Source organism: Salvia hispanica, chromosome 1 (assembly GCF_023119035.1).
Source record: "Salvia hispanica cultivar TCC Black 2014 chromosome 1, UniMelb_Shisp_WGS_1.0, whole genome shotgun sequence".
Classification (NCBI taxonomy): Eukaryota; Viridiplantae; Streptophyta; class Magnoliopsida; order Lamiales; family Lamiaceae; genus Salvia; species Salvia hispanica.
The window spans coordinates 11513409-11539692 of record NC_062965.1 but is presented as its reverse complement, the minus strand read 5'-3'; the positions used below and the strand labels follow the sequence as shown (position 1 = coordinate 11539692).

At 33.2% G+C, this 26284-nt stretch overlaps 3 protein-coding genes across 7 annotated transcripts; 1 reads left to right on the top strand and 2 right to left on the bottom strand.

Moving 5' to 3' along the window:
- Positions 1–813: 813 nt before the first annotated feature.
- LOC125188588 (mitochondrial carnitine/acylcarnitine carrier-like protein) lies at positions 814–3264 on the bottom strand. Of its 2 annotated transcripts, none has more exons than XM_048085649.1 (3): positions 3068–3264; positions 1848–2249; positions 814–1465 (listed from the first exon to the last, which is right to left on the bottom strand). In XM_048085649.1, the coding sequence occupies exons 2-3, from the start codon at positions 2237–2239 to the stop codon at positions 964–966; spliced, it is 894 nt and encodes a 297-aa protein (XP_047941606.1). In that variant the 5' UTR covers positions 2240–2249; positions 3068–3264; the 3' UTR covers positions 814–963. The 2 variants fall into 2 exon arrangements, with proteins under 2 accessions (XP_047941606.1, XP_047941521.1); XM_048085564.1 differs by having other exon boundaries at positions 1848–2239; positions 3068–3263.
- Positions 3265–7274: 4010 nt separating this feature from the next.
- Positions 7275–11065, bottom strand: LOC125214630 (senescence-associated protein AAF, chlorolplastic-like). 4 transcript variants are annotated; one of them, XM_048115745.1, is made up of 12 exons: positions 10956–11065; positions 10102–10488; positions 9442–9515; positions 9065–9141; positions 8901–8972; positions 8570–8638; positions 8392–8438; positions 8193–8310; positions 8050–8118; positions 7867–7970; positions 7614–7689; positions 7275–7539 (listed from the first exon to the last, which is right to left on the bottom strand). In XM_048115745.1, exons 3-12 carry the CDS (start codon positions 9506–9508, stop codon positions 7363–7365), a joined length of 876 nt encoding a protein of 291 aa, XP_047971702.1. In that variant the 5' UTR covers positions 9509–9515; positions 10102–10488; positions 10956–11065; the 3' UTR covers positions 7275–7362. The 4 variants fall into 4 exon arrangements, with proteins under 4 accessions (XP_047971702.1, XP_047971710.1, XP_047971719.1 ...); XM_048115753.1 differs by having other exon boundaries at positions 10952–11020; XM_048115762.1 differs by having other exon boundaries at positions 10102–10340; positions 10956–10992.
- A 9715-nt stretch (positions 11066–20780) lies between these two features.
- On the top strand, positions 20781–21656 carry LOC125202074 (protein RSI-1-like). The gene is made up of 3 exons (XM_048100395.1): positions 20781–20917; positions 21075–21102; positions 21203–21656. Exons 1-3 carry the CDS (start codon positions 20840–20842, stop codon positions 21382–21384), a joined length of 288 nt encoding a protein of 95 aa, XP_047956352.1. The 5' UTR covers positions 20781–20839; the 3' UTR covers positions 21385–21656.
- Positions 21657–26284: the final 4628 nt, after the last annotated feature.

Genomic DNA, 26284 nt, shown 5'->3' with positions numbered 1-26284 from the left:
GTGAGGCCTATTTACTATTTATGATAATTATGAACCGAGATTCCTATTCGCGGACGGACTAAAATGGAAAAACAGGATTCTTATTCGTAGACGGAGGGAGTAGTATTTTATTTTAATTTTATTCATATGGTAAAATTGCATCAAGAGGTTCATAATTTTTTTTATTATTTTCTTTATTTTATGGGTAAAACTATTCTAGATAAAAATACAATCTGCATAAAATAGTATTCCCTTCGTCCAATTGTTGTTCTTGGCGGGCAAATGATACTATTGACTATTGTTGTTCGCACTTCGCTTGCGCAATCAACCGAACAATTTCTTCCGGATCAACCATAATTGGATTGAGAATGCAAATGAATATTTTTAGAGAGAAGAATGAGTGAGAAATAGCTTCTTTTTTTTTATGTGAAATAAAATGGTGATGAATGGAATATTTATAGATGATTTTGGGATGAATTGCAAAAGAAAAAAAAATAAAAAAGGGGAAAAATAGTAAAATTTAGGAAAGTGAAAAAATTTATTATTTTTATTTTTTTTCTTGATTTAATAAAAATCAAAATTAGAAACGGCGTCAACTCGCAAGGCGTCACAGTCCCACCACAGCATGCGACATGGGGGGCAGCGCGTGGCCTGTTGGAACCGGTGCCTCCCTCCACACCGGGAGGCCCTTTAGACAGTTCACCTGCCTGAACTAGTTAAGGGATGGCATGAAAGAAAGAGAAAAAAATTGAAATGATATTAATGGATAGTGAGACTCACCTTATTACTCATGTATAATGAAAAAGATTTCAAAAATAGGAAAATGAGACTAACTTTGAGAAATTTAATGGTTTGTCCTTATACGATCTTTAATGGTAAGATATACCAAAGAGGGTTCAGACAACAGTCAAAAGTGCAAAAAATGATCTCATTTTGAGTTTTAAATCGATAAAATGGGTATCAAATCTCTAAGAAGACATCAAATCATCCTAAGCTAGACCTGGTAACTTCATACGCCAAGAAGCATGCTGCATTTGCAGGAACGCTGCGGGCCATGGCTGGCCCGAACCCCTTGTACAGGCCTTTAACTCCTTCAGTCTTCAAGATCTTTTTGAATGCATCAATGGAGCCTGAAAACTTGGGATTCTTATAGTCATCCACCTGAATACTGCTCTTCACAACATCCGTTGGGTACACAGCGAGCCAGAACGCGCCTCCGGCTAGACCTCCGGCCAGCATCAGCGGGCCCCTTCCCAGACCCGAAGTGTCTCTCCCACCAGCCATATACTGCTTCAGTCCTTCATACACGCCAAACATGGCAGCATTGCCTGGTATCTCTCGTGCCATCGTAGGAACCAAGCCCTTGAACAAGCCCCTCGCGCCTCCTTCTGACTTAAGGACTTGTCTCGCAACATCCATTGGGCCACCATACTTCGGAGCAGTTGCTCCTGCGCCAACAGTTGCTAGTGCGCTCTGGGCTTGTAGTCTGCATCAGAGAACACTATGATTTCGTGTATAGACATTAAACTAATAATAAAAAATTAGTTCACCTGTCTAACTCTTGTACATTCTCCATAACTGAACATTCCATAGATTTATTACACATTATCATTTTACTTCCATCAGAGCTGATTCAGTCACATAATGATATGCTATTTAACCACTGGTTAGTGATCCAAGCTCAGGGAAAAGATGAACTGGGCATCTAAGCATTAGGTCACACGGTACGAGTTCTACCCCATATGTAACTTTATCTTTCTTTAACAAAACTTTTACTGATGAAACAGCAGTTTGTTGAAAACAACTGCATAACAAAGGAGTTTAGTATATCACACTAATCTAAACCAGTCTTGCAGCTGAAAACTGACCTGCATTTGATCAATTCAGTAGGGCAGGCGAGAAGGGAAACAGCAACTCCAGCTCCAGCCCCACAAACGATCTGCTGGTTCACTGTGAGAGGAGCACCGGGTTCAGACCTCAGCAACACTTCCATCTGACCTCGGACTGTAAACAGCACTGCATTAAGGGCTGCCACAGTGGCAAGAGGGGCTCCCATGCCCTTGTACAGACCCCCCGCACCTTCAGCAGCTATTGTTTTTTTTACAGCATCTATAGCACCAGCATATTTCGGCAGCTGTCCAGGAAGGGGAACGGGCTGACTTTGGAGCTTGACCTTAATGGTATCGAATGGATGTCCGCATACCAATTGTGCTGCCCCTCCAATGGTACCAGCGGCAAGATCTTTAGCTACGTCACCCATCTATACAAGTCTTGTAACAAGAAAGTTAGAAACACAAAGTTTTATACAAACATACTCTTACAAACCACCATAGGCATGGATAATTTTGTACAACTATTTAACTGTCCACCAACTCTCTAGCAAACAAATCCACAACTCCGTTGACAGAGAAATCATCAAAACAGGAATATTTGTATATTCAAGAATTCATGTTTATGGATGAAAACAACATTTCACAAACATCACAAAATTTGGCTTACAACATTTCAACTTGTATTACCAATGTTCGGAGAGGGAAACAAACACAAATAATCACGAATATAACAGAGATGAATACATGAACTGTTTACCCCGTTAGATACTATGTTAATCTATGTCTGGGAGCAATCCAGTTGAATAATATGTTTATCTATGCCAAGCCACAGATCTTCAATGTATAATTTTGGGCCGCCCAATTTACAATGAGAGAATAGCTTTATACTACAAATTAACATATTTCCTCTTGCATAAGATGTTTATAATCTAATAAACTCAGAGAAAATAAAAATTAGCCCACTTGTATAAGAAAATATAAACTACAGTATATTGCAAAAATCATCCAGATCTCAAACATGAAAAGCATCAAAACGGAATCCAGATTCCGATTTAACTAGGACTGTGCGTCAAATTCTAGTCAAACATGAGATGCAGTCAGCTTGCAGAATCCAAAAATACTGTGATGAAATGGTATATACAAAGTGAAAAATTCTAAACGGAGCTCCTAATAAAAATGAATTACAGTGATTACAGTGAATCTAAGAGATGTAGGACTACTTGAATCACAGATAAACTTATTATTCAAAAAAGCACCTTAGCTGGATTCGGCGTTAATCGCAGATGACGATGACCTAGAGCGAATGAATACCCAAACGAATCACATAAACAGAAGATTTATAATCACATCTTCATACATTCATGTGTATATACTGATAAAAATATGCAGCGAATCTCTTAAATTAGGGAATTTTATGGAATGGAAGAAGAGTTATAAATAATAAGACGCCGGCAGTAGCTAATTGCCGTGGAAGTGAGCAATTTTTTTTTATTAATAATGGGTAAATAAAATTCATAATATAAATGCAAAACAAATAATGTCATTGGAAATGGTGCTGTAAAGTATAGTGTTTTTTTAATAAGATAAATTAAACTACATATGCTAGAGATCGTAAAGCGAGCAAATGAGTAAAATATTAATTGATTATTTTATTTTATTTTATTTCTTGTAGCACCAAATTTGATACAATATCTTGTTTTGGACAAGATTCTGCGTAATTAAATTAGTGATTTTTAAAATTTTGTAAATTTGTTTGGATTCAACTATTTTGGTATGAGAATACCGTTCATTAATTGAAGAATCAAAATTAAAATTAATCGACCAAATTGGTTGGTTACGAGGTCGAGAAAATTTTTTATGTTGAATGAGTACTAAGGTGGCAATCCTATTTAGTACTCTTGGAGTATGTTACGGTCCCATAAACATTTAACAAATGAAAATTTATATATATAATCTCAATTCCAACTAAATATATAAAATATGGAAACACTCCAAATATAAATGTACACCGTTTATTATATGGAAAGTTTATGCATATAAAAGTTGGATAACATTATATAAATATATATACTAACACCGGGAAGTGATCAATTGTTAACTAATTAGCAATTCCAAATTAAGATCAAATCTTAGCTATTAGATTAGGAAATCTAGTGGTTGAAATAATGGCACATGAATTATATTTTTAATTAAGAAAATTATTAAATAAAATTAAAGGGTATTAATGTCAATTCTCCCTCATTAAAATCATCTTAAAATTTTAAATTTACGTAACTTTATCGATTTAAATTATTTTTTTGCAAAAAATATATCAAATTAAAGATAATTTTATAAGGATTCCAACGAAATCTCAATTGCATATGTTCCAACGACGTTCGGATGATGAAATTTGATATTTTTTATTTTAGTTTTCGAAAATGTTGATAACCAGATTTTTATCAACAAATACATCAAAAAAATTCAATATAATGCATATAAAATCTCTATAAAACCATGTAAAAATCTCAATAAATATATGTTGATATTTTGTTGTACTAGTGTTGATATTCTTATGTCATATTATTGATATTTGTAATACACCATGTTGATATAAAAAACCCTTGTGAAAACTATCATATGATAACATATATTACCCTTTTGTTGATATTTTGCCTACTATTTATTGAAATTCGTAAGGTTCAATCTTATCCACTCATTTTAAAATCTAAGAACGTAGATTTTGTCTTAATTTTGAATTATGATACTATAAGTAATGGAAGATGACCTAACACCCACGTAGTATAAATATAAAGTAATTGAAATGATGAAGATTTTTTTAATAGTAGTTTTGGTTTATAAAATTTAAAATTTAAAATTTAATTGCTTTATCATGCAACAATTATTTGTCTTATTTTTTTTATGAAGTTTTTGCATGATATATTGAAAATAATGAATATAATAAAATTATGTTTTAGATCATCATCATCTTATTATTATAATTATTAATAAAATTATATTTTAGATTATCTTATTATTATTAACTATTTTTATAATTAACATAATGTATAATATTCATACAGTTATTTTCTATATGACTACATTATATAATTACCCATATAATTATTTAATTTATACTACATAATCATTTGTTTTATTAATTTAATTTTTATAGTATTTAATGCCATCAAATTTAATGTTATAATGTGATCATTTTTTGTATGGAGTATTAATTTACGTGTAATATGATTTGAGTGAAAATCATTTAATAATTTTAAATACATGAAATGATGTATATAAAATATATTATGTGCATATATATATATAATGTATCTATTATTTATAGAATATGCATAAACTTTCCATATAATAAATGGTGTAGATTTATATTTAGAGTGTTTTTATATTTTATATACTATCTAGTTGGAATAGGATTCTATAAATTTTCATTTGTTAAAAGTTTATGGGTGTGATATACCAAATAGGATTGCCACCTTGGTTGGTATACTAGGAAATTTATTCTCTGGTTATGAGTTATGACAGAATCAGTTGAATATTCACCTCTAATGTAGTACCAATAAATTAGTTGGTTCTAAGTGCACGAGCAGTGACCTATCTCCGGAGCACATCTCAGAGCCTATCTCTATTTATTTCTGCCACGTCAATAAGTCCATCCCATAGCCTATCTCCCTGCAATAAGAGCTCATCCCAGAGCCTATCTCAGAGCACATCTCATTTCCACATCATTGCTATTTTTATATATTTCATTTTTAATTGTTGGTGTAAATTAAAGACAACGTAATATACGGCAAAAAACAAATTTTATTAGAAATAAAATAAAACATCCTACATTAAAAAAAAAAAGGATAGATAAAATGTGAATTGATGTAAAATTGCTGAAGTTCATATCACTGTGGAGAGAAGTAAAATTGAAATTGAGACTGGAAATGGATAAATGTGAGAATTGATGGGGAATGAGGTATAACTAGTGGATTAAAAATTGAATTAAATTATAAAAAAAAAGAAAAAGAAAAAAGGGATATCGACTGGGCCGATTTATTGGCAATGGGGCGGAGCCGAAAGGGAATGGAGATAGGCTCCCTCCCACAAGACCTATGAGAGCCGATGGGGAACCGATCACTCGGCCATTGCGATCAGCTCCCATTGCTAATGCTCTAAGAAATTCAAATGCAAAGCCTTTCAATAAAATCAGCATAGCTAAAATGAAAAAAAAAAGATGGCTATTAAAAAATCGAGATGACACAAGTTTCATTTAGTCCATTGATAAAAATCAATGGATAATATTTTACTATTTCGTAGATTTTCCTTCTTTTAAGTCTTTTTTTTTCACTTTGTGAATAGAACTCATTCGATACACTAAATTTCTACTTCTATCTCTGCCTGACATTTTATTTTCTTCGTACCCTTTGTAGTTGTCTTTCATGTATCATGTTACGTTGTCTCACTTTATTTATCTCTCTCATCTATCTCGTTATATCTCACATAGCTTATTGTCGACAACGGGATTGCCGCTTGCACGATGTTGTTAGGATATCGACTTTTCTTCTTCTAACAACCACTATATATATCTCTAGCTTCCATTACTCATCCTCTAATTCTCTCTCTCGCGATATATCTTTTTCATTGTCCCTTAGGGCAACACTCCATTGTTTCAATTGCTTATAGTGACACTGACACAGAGAAATACTACCTTCGTCCCGTATTAACTATCACATTTACTTTTCTGCACTCGTTTTGTAAAAATGATAGTAATAAATAGTTATAGTCGAGAAATAATAAAATAAGAGAGAATAAGATAGAGAAGACGGTTCTTTACATTATTCTTTGGATATGTTTTTGCTTGTGCTTTTTAGTGTGTTGTTTTAATATTTTTATTTCACTTTTTATGGAAATGTCTAACAGGGACTCCTAACGCCGAATGGATGAAAATGGTCAATCGGGACTTTTAATGTCGGACGTAAGAAGTACTATTATTTTTACAAAACAAGTGCAGAAAAGTAAATGTGACAGTATGACGGAGGTAGTACATCAATTACCACTGAAATTGTATTGTGTATTGTACTAATCATTTCTTAGAAAACAGTTAATTACTAGTATAATAAATTAAAGAGCTTTTATTTCCAGGCCCACCAATACTACTCCATTTATGTCTAGCCTCAAGCTATACTTCCCTTGAGTCATGAGATGTTCCACACCATCAAGCAAAGCTTAACACATATATTGATAATAGCACTTCTTATTGTTCAACAATCCTTCAACATTTTTTCGCTTATAGTAACATGAACTGGATATGAATCACCTACTTCTGTTCCGGTCAAACGACGTTGTTTCTCACCGTTTCTCGAAAATGAATTTTTCAAGCCCGTATCTTGACCAACACTAGTAGGGCACAGAAGAGGATCCTCATCCCTACAAACTGAGGGCACTAAATTGGCATTACTTAACTCACTTTATTTTACAAAATGATACAAAATCAAGATTTGAATGAGCATTATCAAAATTTCTTAAAGAGAACCAATGATATAGGCCAGAGATTACAAATGAAAATGGATTCTTAACCAGTTTCACTCTCATCATCATCATCATCATCATCTGTATTATTTACTTGGGTATCTTGATTCATCATGAACCTCCAGCTATCACCTTCCTCTATTTCCCACTGCCTCTTCAATTCATAGATGGTTTTAGCTGCAGCTGCCGCGATTGCAGGATTGCTATCTTCGGCCAGCCTCTGCAAGTATGTAATGCGCGTTAAGCTTTGTACTTCAGAGGGAGAATGGTCTCAAGAGAGTGACTAAGAACTACCTGCAGAGCTCCCATGCCAGCATTTCCTAGAGTCCACATTGATGGAGCTGTTGATAATGCATTTGCTAGAGCTCTCCTGCTCATTGAAGATACATAAAATTGAAAGAGAAGAAATTCTAAGATCATGCACCAATGCACATGTGTGGAGCTAACGGGAAAAACTGACTCGCATATAGTTCACAATATCAATGTTTAATGTTAGTCGATGAACTAGATATAATAGAGGAATGAAGAAGGGACTGGTAGCAGATACCTGGTGCTGACATCAGGAGAGCTCGAGCACTCTGCCAATAGAGATACACTGCTTTTTCCATCCATTGCATCTAGATCAATAAGAGCTGCCACAAGCAACTCCAACTGCTCCAAACAGAGAATAAGTTATAGGAAAAGAATTGGGAATTGAGAATCTACTAAGCTGTATTCAATTGAATCAGACCTCTTCAGGATCGGTATAGTCAATTCCATCAGCTACAGAAAGCGCAACAGCCATGCTCTCATAAGCTTCCTGAGTTAAAGAAAGTCGGCATAAGGATATTTCTTACCTGATAGAAGGTATGCACAAATGTTGTCTACACTAACCTGAATGGCATCAATACGATCTATAGATACCTCCCCTGGGAGAAACTCAAGAGTTTTCCCGTTCTTTTCAAGTGTTACATGCCTTCTGGCATCCGCAGCATCTGTAGGATCACTTTTCCTGCATGGATCATATTTTTTAGTCAGGAAGTATTCATATATCTTGAACAATGAGGAAGGTATACTGTTGTTAGAAACTCACGATCTCTGCATTTTGCTCACCATCATATCATGAATGTTTTTGAGAAACTGCAATTCCAACAAACAGAATATTTGAATCCTCAAATAATAATATAAAAGTAAAGGACATGTATTTCCAGTAGAAGGGCAACTGAAGTTGTGAAAACTACAAATAAAACAAACTTTTATGATAAATATACCTCCAACGCCATCAGAGAATCTTCCATAGCACATCGTTTGGCAGCAAAGTCAGCTCGCTTTAAATCAGCCTGAACAAGATTACAAAAAGGCTATTTCACCAAACAGAAGACTTCCGATCATCATTCAAAGTTCCAATATCAGTTAGAAGCCTCTTAGTATGTTGGCCATTTAGTTAAAGGCATTCAACCCACTAGAAAACAGGGGAGAAAAGAATAAACAACAAACGAAACCATGTTTTAATAGGAAATCAAACATGCAACTCAAGAATCAAGATAAAGATGTTCTGACTGATTGAAAAGCTCTATAAGGCAGCTTAAGCACCATACTGACCTCCAAAGCACCATCACTCCAGTGTTTGTCAGCAGCACTTTTTAATCTTGATTCAGCTAATTTTCTCAGAATCTGCACATAGTAACCAGAAGAGGTTGATTTAGAGATCTTCTTTATTTTATATTTTAGGAATAGACGGGGATTGGGGGATGGAGATTTCTTACTGTAGCACCATGATGAAGCCTTTCAGCTCTTTTCTTTACATCATTATCAATTTTCTCTGTGTCTTCCCTAGCACGTGCTACCACATAACAAACGTGGTTATTGCTTGATCAAGCATAACTGAGTTCAGCATCATATACATCTTTTAGCTTTTCCCAAACTCACTAAAGTAGTTGCATCTGTAAATGTTGATTTTCATGGTTGTGTTCATATGATTGGATATGTGTCTAAAAGTAAAATGTAGATAAAAGTAGCATATAAGTTAAGTCCTTATGCATGCATATTAAGAAGTACTCCTAGTTTATTTCTGATGTATAATTACAAACACTTGAACCTAAGTCTTTATGCCACTCCAATATTGTTGCTGAGAAATGCTTACCATCAAGTTTGAGGAACTCTGAACCAAGAAAGGCAACATCTTGTCGTGCACGAGCATCCAACTTCATTATGCCCCTGAAATGTAAATTATAATTTATAGGTGGTATTACAGAGCGGACATGAAGATTGTTCATCTGGATTGATTCTTGAAACTGTTGAAGCTATAGAAACTTAAAAGAGATAGCCTAGTGCTTAAAAATTAGACATATTTTGCAGTTGAGACATATTTGCATGCTTCAGCTAATCCTTGACTAGATGAGATGGTTTTTCCAGTCTCTGTGGGATTCTCATCTCCACCTTGAGATCTATGCAAACAAAAGCATAAACTATTAAAATTAACCTCCAGAACAGCTTGGTTTATCAGAAAATCCTGATTATACAAAATATTATGGTGCACAATGATGTGGTATATGATGTTTACTACCACTGATCAGATTTTAAAATATTACGACAAAGGACATTCGTCTAAAATGTAATGTAACCATAGCTATGAGAAGACAACTAAATGCTCCACTACTCAATTGAAATGTAAAATTCATACTTAATTTTATCAGAAAAAGCTCAGTGAAGAGATTGAAATCCCAAATAGCAGGTGGTTATCGAGAATCATGTTGCGTCACGGAGTAGATGATTTATCATTCTCAAACAAAGCAATGTATACCTGGATATAACTGAACCATCACGATGGCTCCTCCCATGCTCTTTTGATTCTGTATTTTGTGTTTCTGTTGATTGGCATACCAAAGAAAATCCTCGCTGTCCAATACATACATTTAACTTTCGACCTAATGGCCAGAATCGCTTTGAACTGAATATCAAGTTAGGCAGCGATAGATGTCCTGTTCCCTGTCTACGATGATTTGCTCCTTGCTTATGATACACTTAGTGTGCTGCGGTGATCTCGCAGATGAATAAACAACACCATTTACTTTAGCCATGGATTCAACTCAATGCTCCTATTGCAGCTAGTCTTAAGATGAAGAGATGAATAAATGATGAATGCAGAAAGCAGACAGTCTGAGCTAGAGATTTTCCCCAGAATTTGAGGCTGTAGAGATACAAGGCAGACATCAGTCATCAAGTAAATTTTTGTATGATATCTCATACAGATGATCCTCACATTTAAGTATCACGACTGATATTGCTAGTTAATGTAGATCAACTTCTTCTCATGTACATTGTTCTTGCTGAAACTAACACTGCTTAAATCCTTTTAACATAGAAACCTCAGTTGTTGATCAAGAGTAGCATGAGTTGATGTTAGGTGCAAAATTCCATCATAAGCTAAAATTGAGTTTCATTTATACTCACACAGCAATCAAAGCCTTTGAAAAGTATAGCATTGAATTCATTTAGAAGCAGTAAAACTGATCCCTGAATACCCAAACCTTTCCATAATTTCACAGACAATAAAAGCCCTAATTCAAGCGAAGTAAATGCCCGCGCACGGAAACAAACTAGTGAACATTATACTGTGATTGGACAAGTAAAATGGAAAGGGATATACTAACCAACCTGAGTTGGAATCAGCAATGAGAGAGAGCTACGAGAGAGAAATCGAGGCAGGGGTGGAGAGTTGAGAAGATTGGGGGTGAAATTGTAACCACAAGCGCAGCAAGGGGACCCTCAACGGCCCCATTGCCATGCTTCCTCATCATTCCCTTAATTACGCCATAATTTGCTTTCGCTGAAAATTACAAACGACTAAAATTTCACTAATTAATGTAAATAAAACCTCCCAATCTCATAAAAATATGCGCCCATGATATGGGACGAGACTAAAGACAAAATTGGTAAAATAAGCCTCTAGACAAGGATGCTTATAAGCTTAAACGGCTTCCTAGTTTCAGTTAAGAAAGCGGAATCGGATGTGGCTGATCAAGAGCATCTCCAATAGCGGCTAGCCGAACTAGCGATCGGCGAGCACCGAATCGGCTAGCCATTAAGCGAGCGCACGCCGATTTGAAGGCGTTGGCCGCTATTGCAAACTGGCGATCGGCGAGCGATCGGCCAGCGCAATTTATTATTATTATTATTATTATTTTAATTTTTGAAACACTATATTCGTGATTTTCACGTCATTTTCATTTGCACCACTTGTTTTAACGAGTTCTCTCTATCTAAATTTCTGTACAAGAGCAACATCGAGAGATGGACAACAACAACAACCAGTCTACGCCGGCGACGAGCGGATCTCAGACTCCCACGGTAACCGTGGAGTCTGGATGGGGGCAGATGGGCGGGCAGGCGATATCGGGCGGGGGGCAGGCAAGGTCGGGGTGGAGAGGTATGCCGCAGATGATACAGCAGATGATGGGGATGATGCCGGTATGGCAGGGGGGGTGCAGCCCGGGATGCAGGGATCGCCAAGGGGGACACGGACTGACCCCTTGGAGAAGAGGTTTCTTCACTCGATGCTCGAGAGCATGCGGGTCGATTGGGATGCCACGAGGGCACAGTTGGGGGGCTCAGACGCGGGCTCAGATGTGGAGGTCCCGGGTGGCGGCGGCAACGGCGGAGACGAGGAGTTAGAGAGAGGCGTGGCTCGTGTGTGGAAGCCCGAATTTTTTTTATTATGTAATTTTTTTTATTTAATGTAATTTTTTTTAATCAATGTACCTTTTTTTTATTTAAATGAAATTAATGAATTTTCCCGTATATGTCTCGTAAATTTATTTCCGTAATTTATCATAAATTTAATTTCGTAAATTGAATTATTTTTATTATGGCTAGCCTATTTGCTTAAAATGATGATGTGGCAGGTGGAATTTTAGTGCTGATGACGTGGCAGGGAGAGAGAAGGGCTAGCCTGTGGCTGGCCTAAAGCCATTGGAGATTCTCTAATTGATGAACCGGGAATCCAACTTTTTATATAAAACCAATTCCGGTTCCTAATTGGAATCGGATTACTAATCAATTTTTTTTTATTTTTTATAATTTAATATAATAATAAATCTAACTTAATCGAATTAATATTGAATTGGAATAAATTAATTTGAAACATCGAGTGATTTTAAGATTTAAACATTGTTATATTTGCGAGATATGGTTTCTGAAGTATTAAAATGTTTAAACCGTGATACTTTGAATTTACAATTATTTCCCCGATCCATTTTTTATGAACTAGTAACTACTATGAGTAGAACATCATAACTTTGTTTTTAATTTCCAAAAGAACTATACAAATACAGTATCATTTCATATGATACAAATTTAACTTTATAACAAATTTATGTAATAATTCATTTAATATAAGATTTTTAACATATTTGTGAATGATTTATTAACTGTTCCGTTTTAAACCAAAAAGTCACAACAAGATCAATTAGTATTGGAGATTCCATTGAATATTTATTAGCAAAAAAAAGGAATTCAATTTTAAAACTCCTTTAAAAAAATGTTAAATTTTAGAACTCATTTTTTATAAAAGAATTGCAAACATAAACTAGTCCGACCTACTAGACTTGGCATCACTCTTACCCATATATGTATATTATTATATTGTTGATTTGTATATTTTGTGTATTTATTTAAATTTTTAGGTATTATTTGTTATATTTATGGATGTTGGATTATTATTTTATTAGTATTGAATTATTTAAAATAATAAATAAATTCGTATTAAAATTACACATCGATTCCGGTTCCGAACCGGAACCAACCGGTTCTTAACCCGCCGGTTTCTAACCGGAACCGATCGGTTCTGGTCCCGGTTCCGGTTCTAAGATTTATCAAAAATTGAAACTGGTTAACCGGTCAACTGGTCCAGTTAGAACCGGAACCGACTGAATAAGCAGGCCTACGTGTAGTAAAGTAGTGTTAGTGGATAGTGAGAACCGCATTATTATTATTGTTTTGATGGTTGTATAAATTGTAAATAACTTGATGCATAAGGGTAATTATTAGAATTATTTTCTGTTAGGATTGGTATACTGAAAAGCATATTTCGAGCATGTTGCGCGGATAAAATTGCTTGTATACAATAAACTCTACAATCCACCTTTAATCTAAGGCGAGAAGAAGTAATTTGATCGCATTGGTGTTTGTTTGTGCATTTATAAGATGTTTCTCAAACATTTAAATGTATAAGAAGCAAACAAGTCTGATTCTTCTGCATAGTAGACTGGTCGTGAACGATGTTTTACAGAAGGTGACGCAGTCGGTCCTTTGTAGGAGAGAAATAGAATTTCACAACCTAGATAAGCTTTGGCTACCTATCGCGAAAGGTTGCAGTGTCAGTCCGTATGTTTCCTTACCTTAGGAAATAAACGACACTGGTGTGGTATAGCACTGAAGGATCTAACAGTTGAGATAAGTCTTTCTTGCTATTTACTGAAAGATGAGGTCTCGGTGATTGTTATTTCTTAATCATTGTTGATATAACATTGAGCATACGATATTGATTATGCACTACTTTGATTTATCAAATGGTGCAAATTTTAGCAATCCAAGAATCCTGATATCTTGGGTAATGGTGATCAATGTCTTAAAGTGCTAGTATTGTTATTGCAATGAATCATGTGTTGGATGAGTCCAGTTTGATAATATCCTCAAGAGGTGTTCGAAAAAGGTTTTATTATTCAGAAACCTGGCCGGTTGGAATTTATTCCAGAATAATAAATAAAGATTTTGAATTAGAAAACTCTTGGAAAAAGATATTAATTAATTAAAGTCAAATAACAGACTTAAATTAATTAATGGATGTTTATATCTTAAACACGAGAAATAATAAATTAAAGAGATTACTCGTAATTTGGGATTGGACGGACAATAAATATTATTATACTATAGTGGATGATAATAATATTCTATTGGACTTGTATTAAATTGGGGCTCAATTTAATTATTAAAAGTCCAACAGGTTTGGCCCAAGTCCAACTTCCATGGATCCCTAATCTGGTCCATCATAACTCTATATAAAGGAGACTGAATAGAAGACTAATCGATTGATTTTTATCAATAATTAAGAACAAAATTTCGCGTTCCCTCTCTCCAGAGGAGACGAAAAAAATCCACTCCCTTCTGGTGGGAATTCTGTCTTATGTCTAGTCAAGCTCTTTTCCATTTTGATAAGCTTTTGCCCACCCAAAGGTCATTATATGAGTTCAGGATACAGATTAGAAGATTCCTGGTTGAGTACGAAGATCTTCATGTGGAGAAGACGCAAGCCATCGTCGAGGCGCAAGTCATCGTCGATTCTTCGGAGAATCTATTCGGTAATCCTAAACCGTAGAATATCATGAATTAGGGTTTAATTTCTTAAAGCATGATTTATGTGCGTCCTTGTATGTAATTGATTGTTTAGCATGTGAATCAATTAATCCCATAATCGGTCAAATAGATCTGTAGATCCGATTTATTTGTGTATGCATGACTTCCGTTATGCAAGGGGCACCAAACCCCAACACTTTTTACAATTAGAATGTCCATATTTTTATAGGACGAATGAAAATTATAAGTGCACGTATTTTTATGGGACGGATGAGGTACTATAATAATAATAATAATATGATGACCTGAGAGATTTATATGGCTTCAGATGTTGGGTTGGGCTATACTTGCAATTTCGAAATTATTTATGCATATTTTTGTATTGATCTTGTAGTAGTACTTAATTTATTGGTTCATATAACTGCCAAAAAAATTTATTTAATAATTGCATAAAATATGAAAACATTGATTTTAGCTATCAATCACTATTTTTTTAGAGGGGCTGTCCATCAACACTTGATAAACTTATAGGCATTCATTTTTCATTATTATATGAAGAATTTCAAAAACTAACATTGAAAATAACATAGAAGAAGTAATGTAATGTAACATACGTATTTAGCTATCTTTTGGGACCAGTTGATCAAGTGTTAAAAGGTGCACACGAATATAAAGCTTGAAAGTTACATTTGTTGATGCACACATTAAAAACACAAGTATAAATTTATAATAAGGCATGGTAGAATTATGATCATATGATGACCCAAATTTAGGAGTATAATCATAATAACAATATAAAAATGATAACCTACAATTAATAAAATGATATTTCTTTCAACATGTATAAACTGATGTATGCATTCAAGAAAATGATATCCTCCATGCATGTATAAAATGATGTTTGTAATTAATAAAAGAGTAAAGGCCAAAATTGGTTCTGAACATATGGTCGTTTTACCTTTTTGGTCCTAAACATTATTTTTTGGATTCTCTGGTCCTGAACATATGCAAATTTGATCATTTTGGTCCTGGACTAACTATTCCGTTAAAAACTTAACGGTCAACGGATTTAATCCAGATTTTGACCAAATTAGACTTTTAATTTTGATTTTTAACTCCCTAATTATTCCCTAATTAATATCCACCCTCCCCAACACCCTCCATCGTCTCCATCCACATCGACTCCGACGTCATGTCCCTCGACGGCTGCCACCCCCTCGTGACGGAGGCCGAAGTCAAAGAAGACAGAAACTCCACGTCACCGTCTGAAAATCCAACGCCTCCAGATCCGACATCTTCTCCAGATGCTCCATGGGTTCTCCTCCAACACCCCCCGCCCCTCCAATCTCACCAACGCCAAGATCTACTCCCTCCAATCCTCCCGAAACCCCACCCCGAGAGGCTCCAGCTTCAACCACACCGTTTCTACTCCATGATGGCCCACCGCAACTCCAACTTCGGCGCCGAGAGGCTTTACCTTCCCGTGGCCCCACCCCTCGCCCTTCCAATTTTGACGAGGAGACTGCTAATACTATTATTAATAACAACAATAGCAAAACAAGATTCCATCACAGAGCAGCTGCTGTGCATTAATGAATATCTACTAATTTTAATTAGGGAATTAATTAGGGAGTAAAAAATCAGAATTAAAAGTCTAATTTGGTCCAAATCTGGATTAAATCCGTTGACCGTTAAGTTTTTAACGGAATAGTTAGTCCAGGACCAAAATGATCAAAATTCCATATGTTCATGACCAAAAAATCCAAAAGATATTGTTTATGACCAAAAAGGTAAAACGACCATATGTTCAGGACCAATTTTGGCCTTTACTCTTAATAAAATAATATTATGTCTGTATAAAATGATTATGTTTCCATAAAAATGATACTCTTCATCAATAAAATGATATATTACATGTATAAAATGATACTCATACTTAATATAACATAAATTCAGCATACAATTATCTTTTAGCAAAAATAATATTTTTCATCCATAAAATAATAGTTTCACGATTATTTAAATTCAGTATGCAATAACATTTTAGAGAGTATGATCCCTTAAATGATAGTTTTGGAAAAGTTATTATGGTTATCACCCTAATTATAATTATCATTCTAATGCACCTCAAACATAATATCTATCATAGATATTCACTTTCGCTGATTTATAATTAGTTGTATTATATGAATAATACCTAAAATGGCTTTCTAAATTATATGATTATCACCCTAATTACTGATGCACCCCTAACAAATTATCTATCGTATATATTCACTTTCTCTAACTTTATAATTAGGTATGTAAATTTATTTGTACAATTGTGATTATTATTTTTATTTAGATTAGAAAACTTATTTTTTATATTTCCAATATTTTTTGTTTTAAACATAATTCCACAATTTTAATGATAAGTAATACTCAAATGATCCATAAACTTTAAAAATATCATGGATAGTCTCTGGATTAAGGAGTAATATAATTCATGGTATTTTTACTATTTAAGCTATTTTTCCACTGAAAATGTCCCAAAGGTATGGAGATAATTTTATCCATTCGTTAAATTGGGGTACCTGACCACTAGGTATGATACTTATTCTACCTCGCGATATTTTTATATAGTTTGGATACCTAAAAGGATATTTTTCACCTCATATTCGTCTGCCGTTAGAAGTCTCATTTCTTGGCGTAACGGGTTTTAAGAAATGTTAAGAAAGTAGGTGAAAAGAAGTTAGTAGAATATGGGTCTCACTCGTATATGTTGAGGCAAAACTTTTCGGCATAGAGTTTAAGAAAGGGATGTTGAATGTATTAAATAAATCGATAAAAAAAGTAAGAGAAAGAAAAGGATAGAGAGGACAAAGTAAAAAGTGAATAAAATAGAGAGAATAAAGTAAAAGAGAGTAACGTAAGAAAGAGAAAAAAGTTGCTACATAAGAAAATGAATAAACTCTAAGGGAACTTTCCAAAATATAAAAATTACTCAACTATGAGAGAGCGAAGAGAGTACTCAATGTTTGCTCTTTAAGTTATCCTGATATATTTTCTAAAATAAAAATAACATCGTATTTGGTTTTTTTCTTTCTTATTTTATTTACTTTTTACTTAATTGCGGAAGCATCACTTGATATAATATTGTCTCGAAAAGTAAATGTATTATTTAATTGGATAAAGGAGTATATTTGCTTATTGGCGCACGATATAGATGGTAATTAGTTTGAGGACTTTACAATATAATGGGCTAGGGAACGTAAATACAATTACACTTTTCAAAACCAAAAAATAAAGATAAATTGAAATAGATTAAAAATAGGATATGGTTATGCATCTGTATTGGGGCAACCGCTACGTACCTAATTACAAAATTAGCATGTTGTCCAACAATTTTTCTTTATTTGTTAATTTAATTTGTTTTAAGCTACCCAATAAATCGATCACCGTACTTATCAGTTGACACTGCGAAATTAATGGACAAGTTATTACATGTGCGCACCATTAGTCTAATCTCATACTATCATCTGTACACCAATTCACCGCTTTCACTACTATTAGTTTGGTTTGTCTTGTAGCACACAGAGCACCAAGCAGAGACTCTTTAGAATTAGCTACCCTAGTATCGAAAACGAGCTTTGCGCCTTGTGTAAAGAAGAACCTGAAATAATTGACCATATAATTTTTAATTGCAAATTTTCCACAAGCTTGTGGTATTTTTTGAATGCAATTGCTGGAATCTCACGGCATGTCCAATGATCTATTATCTTGCTTTATTACATGGGTGGCCATACCATTAAAGAAATTTGGTAAGAGAATTTGAAGCTCTTTCTTCTATATGATCTCTTGGTCAATCTGGTGGCTCAGGAATAAAATAATCTTTGAAAAGATGAAACCAAATTGGGATGTTGAGAAAAAACTACTTATTTGGAGGCTTGGATCATGGAGTAAAGGACTTACCTAAAGCTATAAGATGGTTAGGAGACAAATGAAGTATGCCTAGTGAGTTGTGGCTTTTCAACTTTGTTGTGGATGTTTGCCCTTTGCTACGGTCTTTTGGTTTGTTGAGTGCTCTTATTGGGCTTGCTTATTTTGAGGTTGCAATGTTGTGCTTGATATGTTAATTTTTGTGTTGTTTTTTTTACTTTTCGGGAACTTTAGTTTTTGTTCAAGCTATTGTACTCTTTAGCTCATTATTTTTAAATGGTTTGAGCCTTTCTTTTTTATCAAAAATATCCATACATCAAATTTTTTAAATATAAATTCATCTTATTATATAGTGCGAAATTTGTATAGAATACGTGGATAAATATTAAATGTGAATATTTAACATATAATTAGTAAAATAAGAGAGAGAGTTAAATGGTAGTGTGAGTAGTAGTATAGGGGAGTGATCAATTGCTAACTAATTAGCAATTCCAAACTAAGACTAAATCTTAGTTATTAGATTAGAAGATCTAGTGGTTAAGAAAATTAATAAATAAAATTAGAGGGTATTAATGTCAATTCCCTCTCATTAAAATCATCCTCAAACTTTAAATTTACGTAACTCTCTTGATTTAAATTATTTTTCACAAAAAATATATCAAATTAAAGATAATATTATAAGGATTCCAACGAGATCGTAATTGCATATGTTCTGACGACGTTCGAATGATGAAATTTGATATTTTTATTTTAGTTTTCGTAAATGTTGATAACCAGATTTTTATCAACAAATACAACAAAAACTCTCAATAAAACCATGTAAAAATCTCAATAAAATCATGTAAAAATCTCAATAAATATGTGTTGATATTTTCTTGTACTAGTGTTGATATTCTTATGTCATATTGTTGATATTTGTAATACACTATGTTGATATAAAAAAACATTCACGAAAATTATCATATGATAACATAATGATGATATTACCCTTTTGTTGATATTTTGTCTACTATTTATTGAGATTCGTAAGATTTAATCTCATGCACTCATTTTAAAATTTAAGGGTGGAGATTTGGTCTTGATTTTGAATTAGGGTGCTATAAGCATTAGAATATGACCCGTGTAGTATAATGATCTAAGTTGTAAATAAAATGATGTGTAGAGGTATTATGTTGTTTAACTATACCATAATTAGAAAATTAATATTTTTCATAGACAGATTAATAAAAAAATAATTTATACGTTTCAGGCGAAGGGAGTAATAACGAATTTACTTCGACAAAGCACCTTTCTTCCCTATCATTGAAGCAGTTTTACACACTAAAAATGAGTTTCGATGAATTGAAAGATGGTCTTAGAACTGCATATTCTTAAAGCCTCTGAGTTATTTTAGTAAAAATAACATATACGGGAAAAGCTAAAATAACTTCTTTATATATATAAATTTTGAAATCTTAATTTCAAATAGTGAAAATAATCCAAGTAGTGATATTAGAAAATATTATACAATGAAATTTTTTGATGAAAAGTGAAGACAAAAATCATAATTTAGACAACAAAATAAATAATCAGTTGAAAATTAAAATTCAAAGTCGTTGTAATTAATTATTTGCTACATTCCAAATAAAAAAGTCATATACGCAAACGATTCAAATTTATGGTGTGAAACTACATTTGGTAAAAATGCATTTAAAATACAGCTATGAAAGGCGTGTAAAAAATACAAAAGCCATAAATACAATATCATCCTAAAAAAGAGTCAACTTAACAAAATTGCATTTCATTATTTTTTACGTTAATATCTTGTGATAGTTAGAGATTTTGGTTATTTCCGATTGAACCATCACGAGACCACCCAAATACTTCTTAAATTAGATAAATGTTTCTCTACTTTACAAGCAATCTGAGTGATAGATACTAATATTAAAAGGTAATTATTTTGAGATTAAAGGAAGTAGTAAAATATTAACTGTTTAAACTGCAAACAGACCGTTATTTCAATAAGCACGCAAAAGCAAGAAAAAAATGTCATAAGTAACATGCCCAAAAAGGGTAACAACAAATTGCAAATAAGAGAGCACAACAAACACGGCGCCGTTAGTGGATCGATATTTCATGGACTTTATTTCTGCATATGATTTTTTCCTAAATCTACGCCTTAAACATCGATATTTGCCTATAAATATCTACAATTAATCACACATTTCTCACTCTCACTACTTCATTTCATACAAATTTTGCTTCTTGTGTTAATTAATTTTTAGAGCAAGATGGGAGCACGCCCCTACAACACTTTGTTGCTGGTTTTGTCACTTCTTTTCTTGATCACCCTCTCCAATGTTGTTGAGGTTAGTAATTTTGTTCAATATATATTTTTTTAAAAAATTGTTTATAAATTTTTCACATTTTATATAGAAATAGAACAAAATCAGCTACACTTTTGGCATATGTGATAGAATTGGGATCTTTGATTTTGTATACTTATATGAGTATCTTTTTGAACAGGGCCGGTACACTAATCTCCCTCTCAAAGGTAAGAAATAATGCAATTTTGACTCAATTTGTACCAACATCATGTGCTCATTTGGATTTGATTTTGAACCATATATTTTGGGTTTTGTTTTGTGCAATAGCCTGCAAACCACGATGCACGTACCGGTGCTCGGCAACGTCGCACAAGAAACCTTGTATGCTCTACTGCCAGAAGTGCTGCGCTACGTGTCGTTGCGTGCCGCCCGGAGTTTATGGGCACAAGGAAATATGCCCTTGCTACAACAACTGGAAGACCAAAGAGGGCCGCCCAAAATGCCCTTAATTTCAAAATCTCTAATTAGAAATGCCATTTGCTTTTTCTTATTAATAATTCAACTCCCTCAATTATAGATTGGGCTGTTTAGAATGTAACTCTGAGGGATTTACTATCTATGAGCGTAGATTAGTATATCCCCGATTTGTGTTCTACTATAATTAGTAAGTACTAGCTAATTGTTTAAGGTGTTGCACCCAGTATTTTCGGTCCTGGGATTGCCTACTCCACCAACTTGTACTTGTTTTTCAATTATATTTAATGTTTTTTGGGTTGTTATAGTTGACTTAGCCACCACATTAGTGTTCACTCTTTTCCCCATTAATTGACATTGGTTTATTTAACATGAATTTTAAGAAATACAAATTTTAAGAAATGAAATTTAAAGTGAGTAGAAAAATATAGTAGAATGTGAATCCTACTTTTATTATATCAATTTTATAATAAAATGTTATTAGAATGTGTTGGTGGAATATTGGTTCATTACCAAAAATAGTAAAAAGTAAGCGTGTCAAATAATAGAGGATGGACGAAAAAGTAAATTGGTGCCACTAATAGGGCAATGATGGAGTAATTTTTTATTATTAAATATTTTGGATTGATATTGTTAATATTAAATTGAAACAAGTTTGAAATATTGAATTACTTAAAACTTGAATTGTCAATTATGCAATTATTATTGGAATTGAGATCTATGGAGGAGGACAAATAGCAGAAAATTGCATTATTTATTAATAAGACATGGTTTGGGCCGGTGAGACAAGTTTTTCTGGAGCAAAAGGCCTTTTCGAGTACTAATTGATAAGCCCAAATACTCCTAGTATTATTTCAATTATTGTGAAATCTAATTTATTGATTAGAGATTCCGTTTATTAGCAATCATGATCTCCTAACTGACCCAACTCACATGGAAACATATTTGGAACTTATTAAGTTCGCATAAATCAAATACTATAAATTTCATTAATCTATTAAGCTAATGCATAAATGGCCTAAGTGAAAACTAAGAAAAATTGAAATGGAGTATCAACTTCGAGTGCTTTTGAACCCAGTTATTAAGAGGCAAATGGAGAGAGAAGGCCGTGAAAGGCGATTTCGATGTAGGTGAGAATGTGATATGAAAGATTAGACGAAAGAGATACTACTCCCTCTGTCCCATTCAAGATGCCCACGTTTCTTTTTTAGTTTGTCTCACTCAAGATGTCCACTTTCTATATATAGAAACAATTCCCTCTCTCATATCTCCTCATTAAAATATTCAACTACTTTTTTCACTTTACTTACCCCATCTTACAACTCCTCCTAAAATTCTATGCCATAGAAACAATTCCCTTTCTCATATCTCCTCATTAAAATATTCAACTAGTACTTTTTTACTTTACTTACTCCATCTTACAACTCCTCCTAAAATTTTATGACACTCAATAATGTGGACATATATATTTATAATAATCTAAATATTTAAATAAATCCTAACAAATTTAGAATAAGATTCATATGAGAGTATATCTCATTCTCATGTAACTAAAATAAATAAAGATAGCACCTAACAAAAATAAAGAGTGGACCTAATTAACTAGGATTGTGCCATCTCTTCTGAGTTTAAACAGTTGGCATAGATGTTACTATCCAATCGAAATCAGTTGCATTCAGTGGTCACTATCGGACATGGTGGCATTGTGTTAATGAGAGAGTCACATAAGAGGTATGGTTTTGAGCAAGCAAGATAATGTCATAAATTAGTGAGCACTATGTATTTCCCATTATGTATATTAGTTGGAAGTGGGGGTTTCCTTGCCTGCATAGCAGTAAACACACTCCATTTTAGGTGGGGTCTCCAACTTGTTGAACCAAGAAATGGGAACAATCTCTATTTTCAGGTTCAAATTTGATGTTTTCACTAATTATTGCATATAGTTTTAGGACATGCACATGGGTTGAGGCATGGCTTCATTGTCCTACATCACTAAAGCCATATGGCCCTATCTCTCTATATATAAAGTGTCATATTCCCTTTTTGACTTGATATTTTCTTCTCTTTCTTATTTGCTTGCTTTTACTCATGGTTAAAATTATACTCCTCTCTAAAATTTTACTCTGGCGAATTTGAGTACTCAAATAAGTACCTAATTTCATATTGTATTGAATTGTCGTTTCTTAGTTTGTATTACTATTAATATATGTTAAAGTGGAGTCCAATTAAACCCATTATTATAACAAAAAATATATTAAACCTATTTCTATATTCGAAACTTGGAAAAATTCCAATGAAGACCTTCTTCGGATATAGGGAAACAGTAAAATTAGCCTAGCTATCTTATTTTGAGAAGTAGAATACCAAGAATCTACCACTTTCATTGAAACCATATTTTTTATTTGACAAAAAACAAACCGTATACTCCATAAAAGAAAAATTAGCTGTATTGATATAATTTAATAATGAGATTATTTCTAATTTACAAATTACAAAATTTAAATAAAAGATAAACAAACACCATTTTGATTTAAGTAATTCGAGAATATTGCAAAAGTCAATAACTCGTTATAAAATGACAACTCAAATAACAATAACTCGTATAGAAATTTAAAAAATAATTCCAACATTGTTGTTAATATATTCTACTCTAAAATGATAACTCAAACACCCACAAACAGTAAAATTGCACACATTAGTTTCATTCCAATTTAATTATAATGGACGAAATTCGTCGATAATGTATGTTTATTTTTCCAAAAAAAAAATTGTACTATGTAATTGTAGTAGTATAACTATATTTCTAGATAGTGCAATGTATATATATCATAATAATATGCATTTTAATATTACTCCATCCGTCTCCTACGGTATCCGCACATTTTATTTTAGGCGTAAATTAAGAACTGAGTAACTATTATAATTAAATTAGTATTTTTTAAGTGGAATATATAAGGAAACACTTAATTAAATTAGAATTATTATTATAATTCTAATATCTTAATGTGTTTTTATTTAAAGTAAAAATAGTGCAATTAGTTCAGGCGGACCGAAACAGAAAAGTACGTGTAGTTCGGAGCGAACTGAAATAGAAAAGTGCGAGTAGCATGGAACGGATGAAGTACTATTATGCATAGATAGATAACATTTATTTTGACTTACTTCATAATTTGTTATGCATAGATTGATAACATTTATTTTGACTTACTTCTTACTTAATTAACAAATGTAGTGATAGTAACAGTATTCACACAGCACAACACTCACAATTCACCATTTCTACACTACTCACGAGTCTCATTCTTTAATTTTTTTTAATTCCTTTATTATTTCTTTAGTTTTTTTTTTATTCCTTTAGTTTCATAAATTTAATATAATATTAAAAAAGTAAACAAATATTGAGAGTACAACTTTGTTGTTTTAAGTTTCATAAAGTTCAAAAAATGTTTCAAACGTCCTCACTGATCTAATATAGAGTGAAAATACAACTTTGTTATTTTATCGTGATAATTGAGGTAGAGTTGACATAAATAACATTCCATAAAGTATAGTGTAAAATGCAAAAATGCTTATCTAAATTCCTCTAAAAGGGTTAAAATTCTGAAAAGTGTTTCGATCGCTAACCTAATTTATATGCAAAGAGAATAAAAGGAAGTGAATAAAATCAATTATCATGTCTTAATCATCTGGAATGGACCGCCACGTCTTAATCACCTCTTAATCATCCGCTAATACGGCTTTATTTTCACTCTTAGGGATAATGTTTGGTGAAAAAATGTGACAACTTACCAAACGGTAATCAAAACCTTTGTGTTTTCTTTATTTATGATTTAGTCGAAAAATTGATGTTAAACTTATCATTATCTACACGATCTAGATTTAATATCATCAAGAGTAATTAATAAATGCAGGCCAATCATTGACAAATACCACTCCATATTAAATTGAAAGTACCAAGGTGTCAATGGGATTTTGCGAAACATAATTAATCATTTTTTATAGTGTGATGGATACATTTTTATTAAAGACTGCTCCTCCCATAAATAAATTGGAGTAACATATCTCAATTAAGATAAAGAGACCATCTCCAACGGCGGACTTTCCGTCGCCCTTCGCAGAGGTTTTCGGGAAGTCTGTCGAGGAAGGGCGCCATTGTGGCACGAAGAGGAGGACGCGGACGTCCCGTGAGGACATGGGAACCTTCGCGGGAAGGGCGGGCGGACGTCCGCCATTGTGGCAACGTGCGGACGTCCGGTATTTTAATTTTTTTAATTTTTTTTAAAAAAACTCTAAATTGAATATTTGTGAATTTGTGATTTTTTTTAATTGCGGGAAGTCCATGCGGGAAGTGGGAAGTCCTTATGACGTGGCAGGAGGTGTATTTGGGAAGGGCGACGGGGAAAGGCGTCGGGGAAGTCCGAGATGCTCTAAAAGGAGTATTTATATTAGGACCATATAATAATATGAGGACATCAATTAAAAAACGAATCAACATATGGTACCTAAATAGGCCCCGCAAAGTACAAAAGACCTACTACAAAATAAAAGGGAAAAGAGCCTGTTAGTATTTATCAGCCGTAGTATTCTTTATCTAGTAATTAGAATGTGCAGAAAATTATAAGTACATATACCTTGTCCGAATATAAACTAAGTCAAATTTATCATTTAATTTATTATAGGACTATCACTTTTAATCACAACAATGTTAAAGGTACATGCAAATGAATGCCCTTTACACTCAACGACGTCGCTTAGTTAATGCGGGATTTGTTATTCCTCGTACATTAATTAGCAGTACTATACTCCCATGCAAAAATAAACTTAAATTTGTGTAACTTTTGAAATAATTGCATTAGATTTAATTGCAAATGTTTAGCAATAACATTAATGGAGAGGATTCAGGAGTGTGCTTCCACGCTTAATGTTATACTCTTA

What these genes read in the sequence shown, in the direction of transcription:
- LOC125188588 (XM_048085649.1), bottom strand. Translation starts at nt 2,239, where the DNA reads ATGGGTGACGTAGCTAAAGATCTTGCCGCTGGTACCATTGGAGGGGCA. An exon ending in ACTGAATTGATCAAATGCAG is followed by an intron (nt 1,466 to 1,847) that starts GTCAGTTTTCAG and finishes TCTCTGATGCAG; the next exon opens with ACTACAAGCCCAGAGCGCAC.
- LOC125202074 (XM_048100395.1), top strand. Translation starts at nt 20,840, where the DNA reads ATGGGAGCACGCCCCTACAACACTTTGTTGCTGGTTTTGTCACTTCTT. An exon ending in CCCTCTCCAATGTTGTTGAG is followed by an intron (nt 20,918 to 21,074) that starts GTTAGTAATTTT and finishes CTTTTTGAACAG; the next exon opens with GGCCGGTACACTAATCTCCC. An exon ending in CACTAATCTCCCTCTCAAAG is followed by an intron (nt 21,103 to 21,202) that starts GTAAGAAATAAT and finishes TTTGTGCAATAG; the next exon opens with CCTGCAAACCACGATGCACG.
- LOC125214630 (XM_048115745.1), bottom strand. Translation starts at nt 9,508, where the DNA reads ATGAAGTTGGATGCTCGTGCACGACAAGATGTTGCCTTTCTTGGTTCA. An exon ending in GGCTTCATCATGGTGCTACA is followed by an intron (nt 8,973 to 9,064) that starts GTAAGAAATCTC and finishes TACTATGTGCAG; the next exon opens with ATTCTGAGAAAATTAGCTGA. An exon ending in TCTCCTGATGTCAGCACCAG is followed by an intron (nt 7,690 to 7,866) that starts GTATCTGCTACC and finishes TTCAATGAGCAG; the next exon opens with GAGAGCTCTAGCAAATGCAT.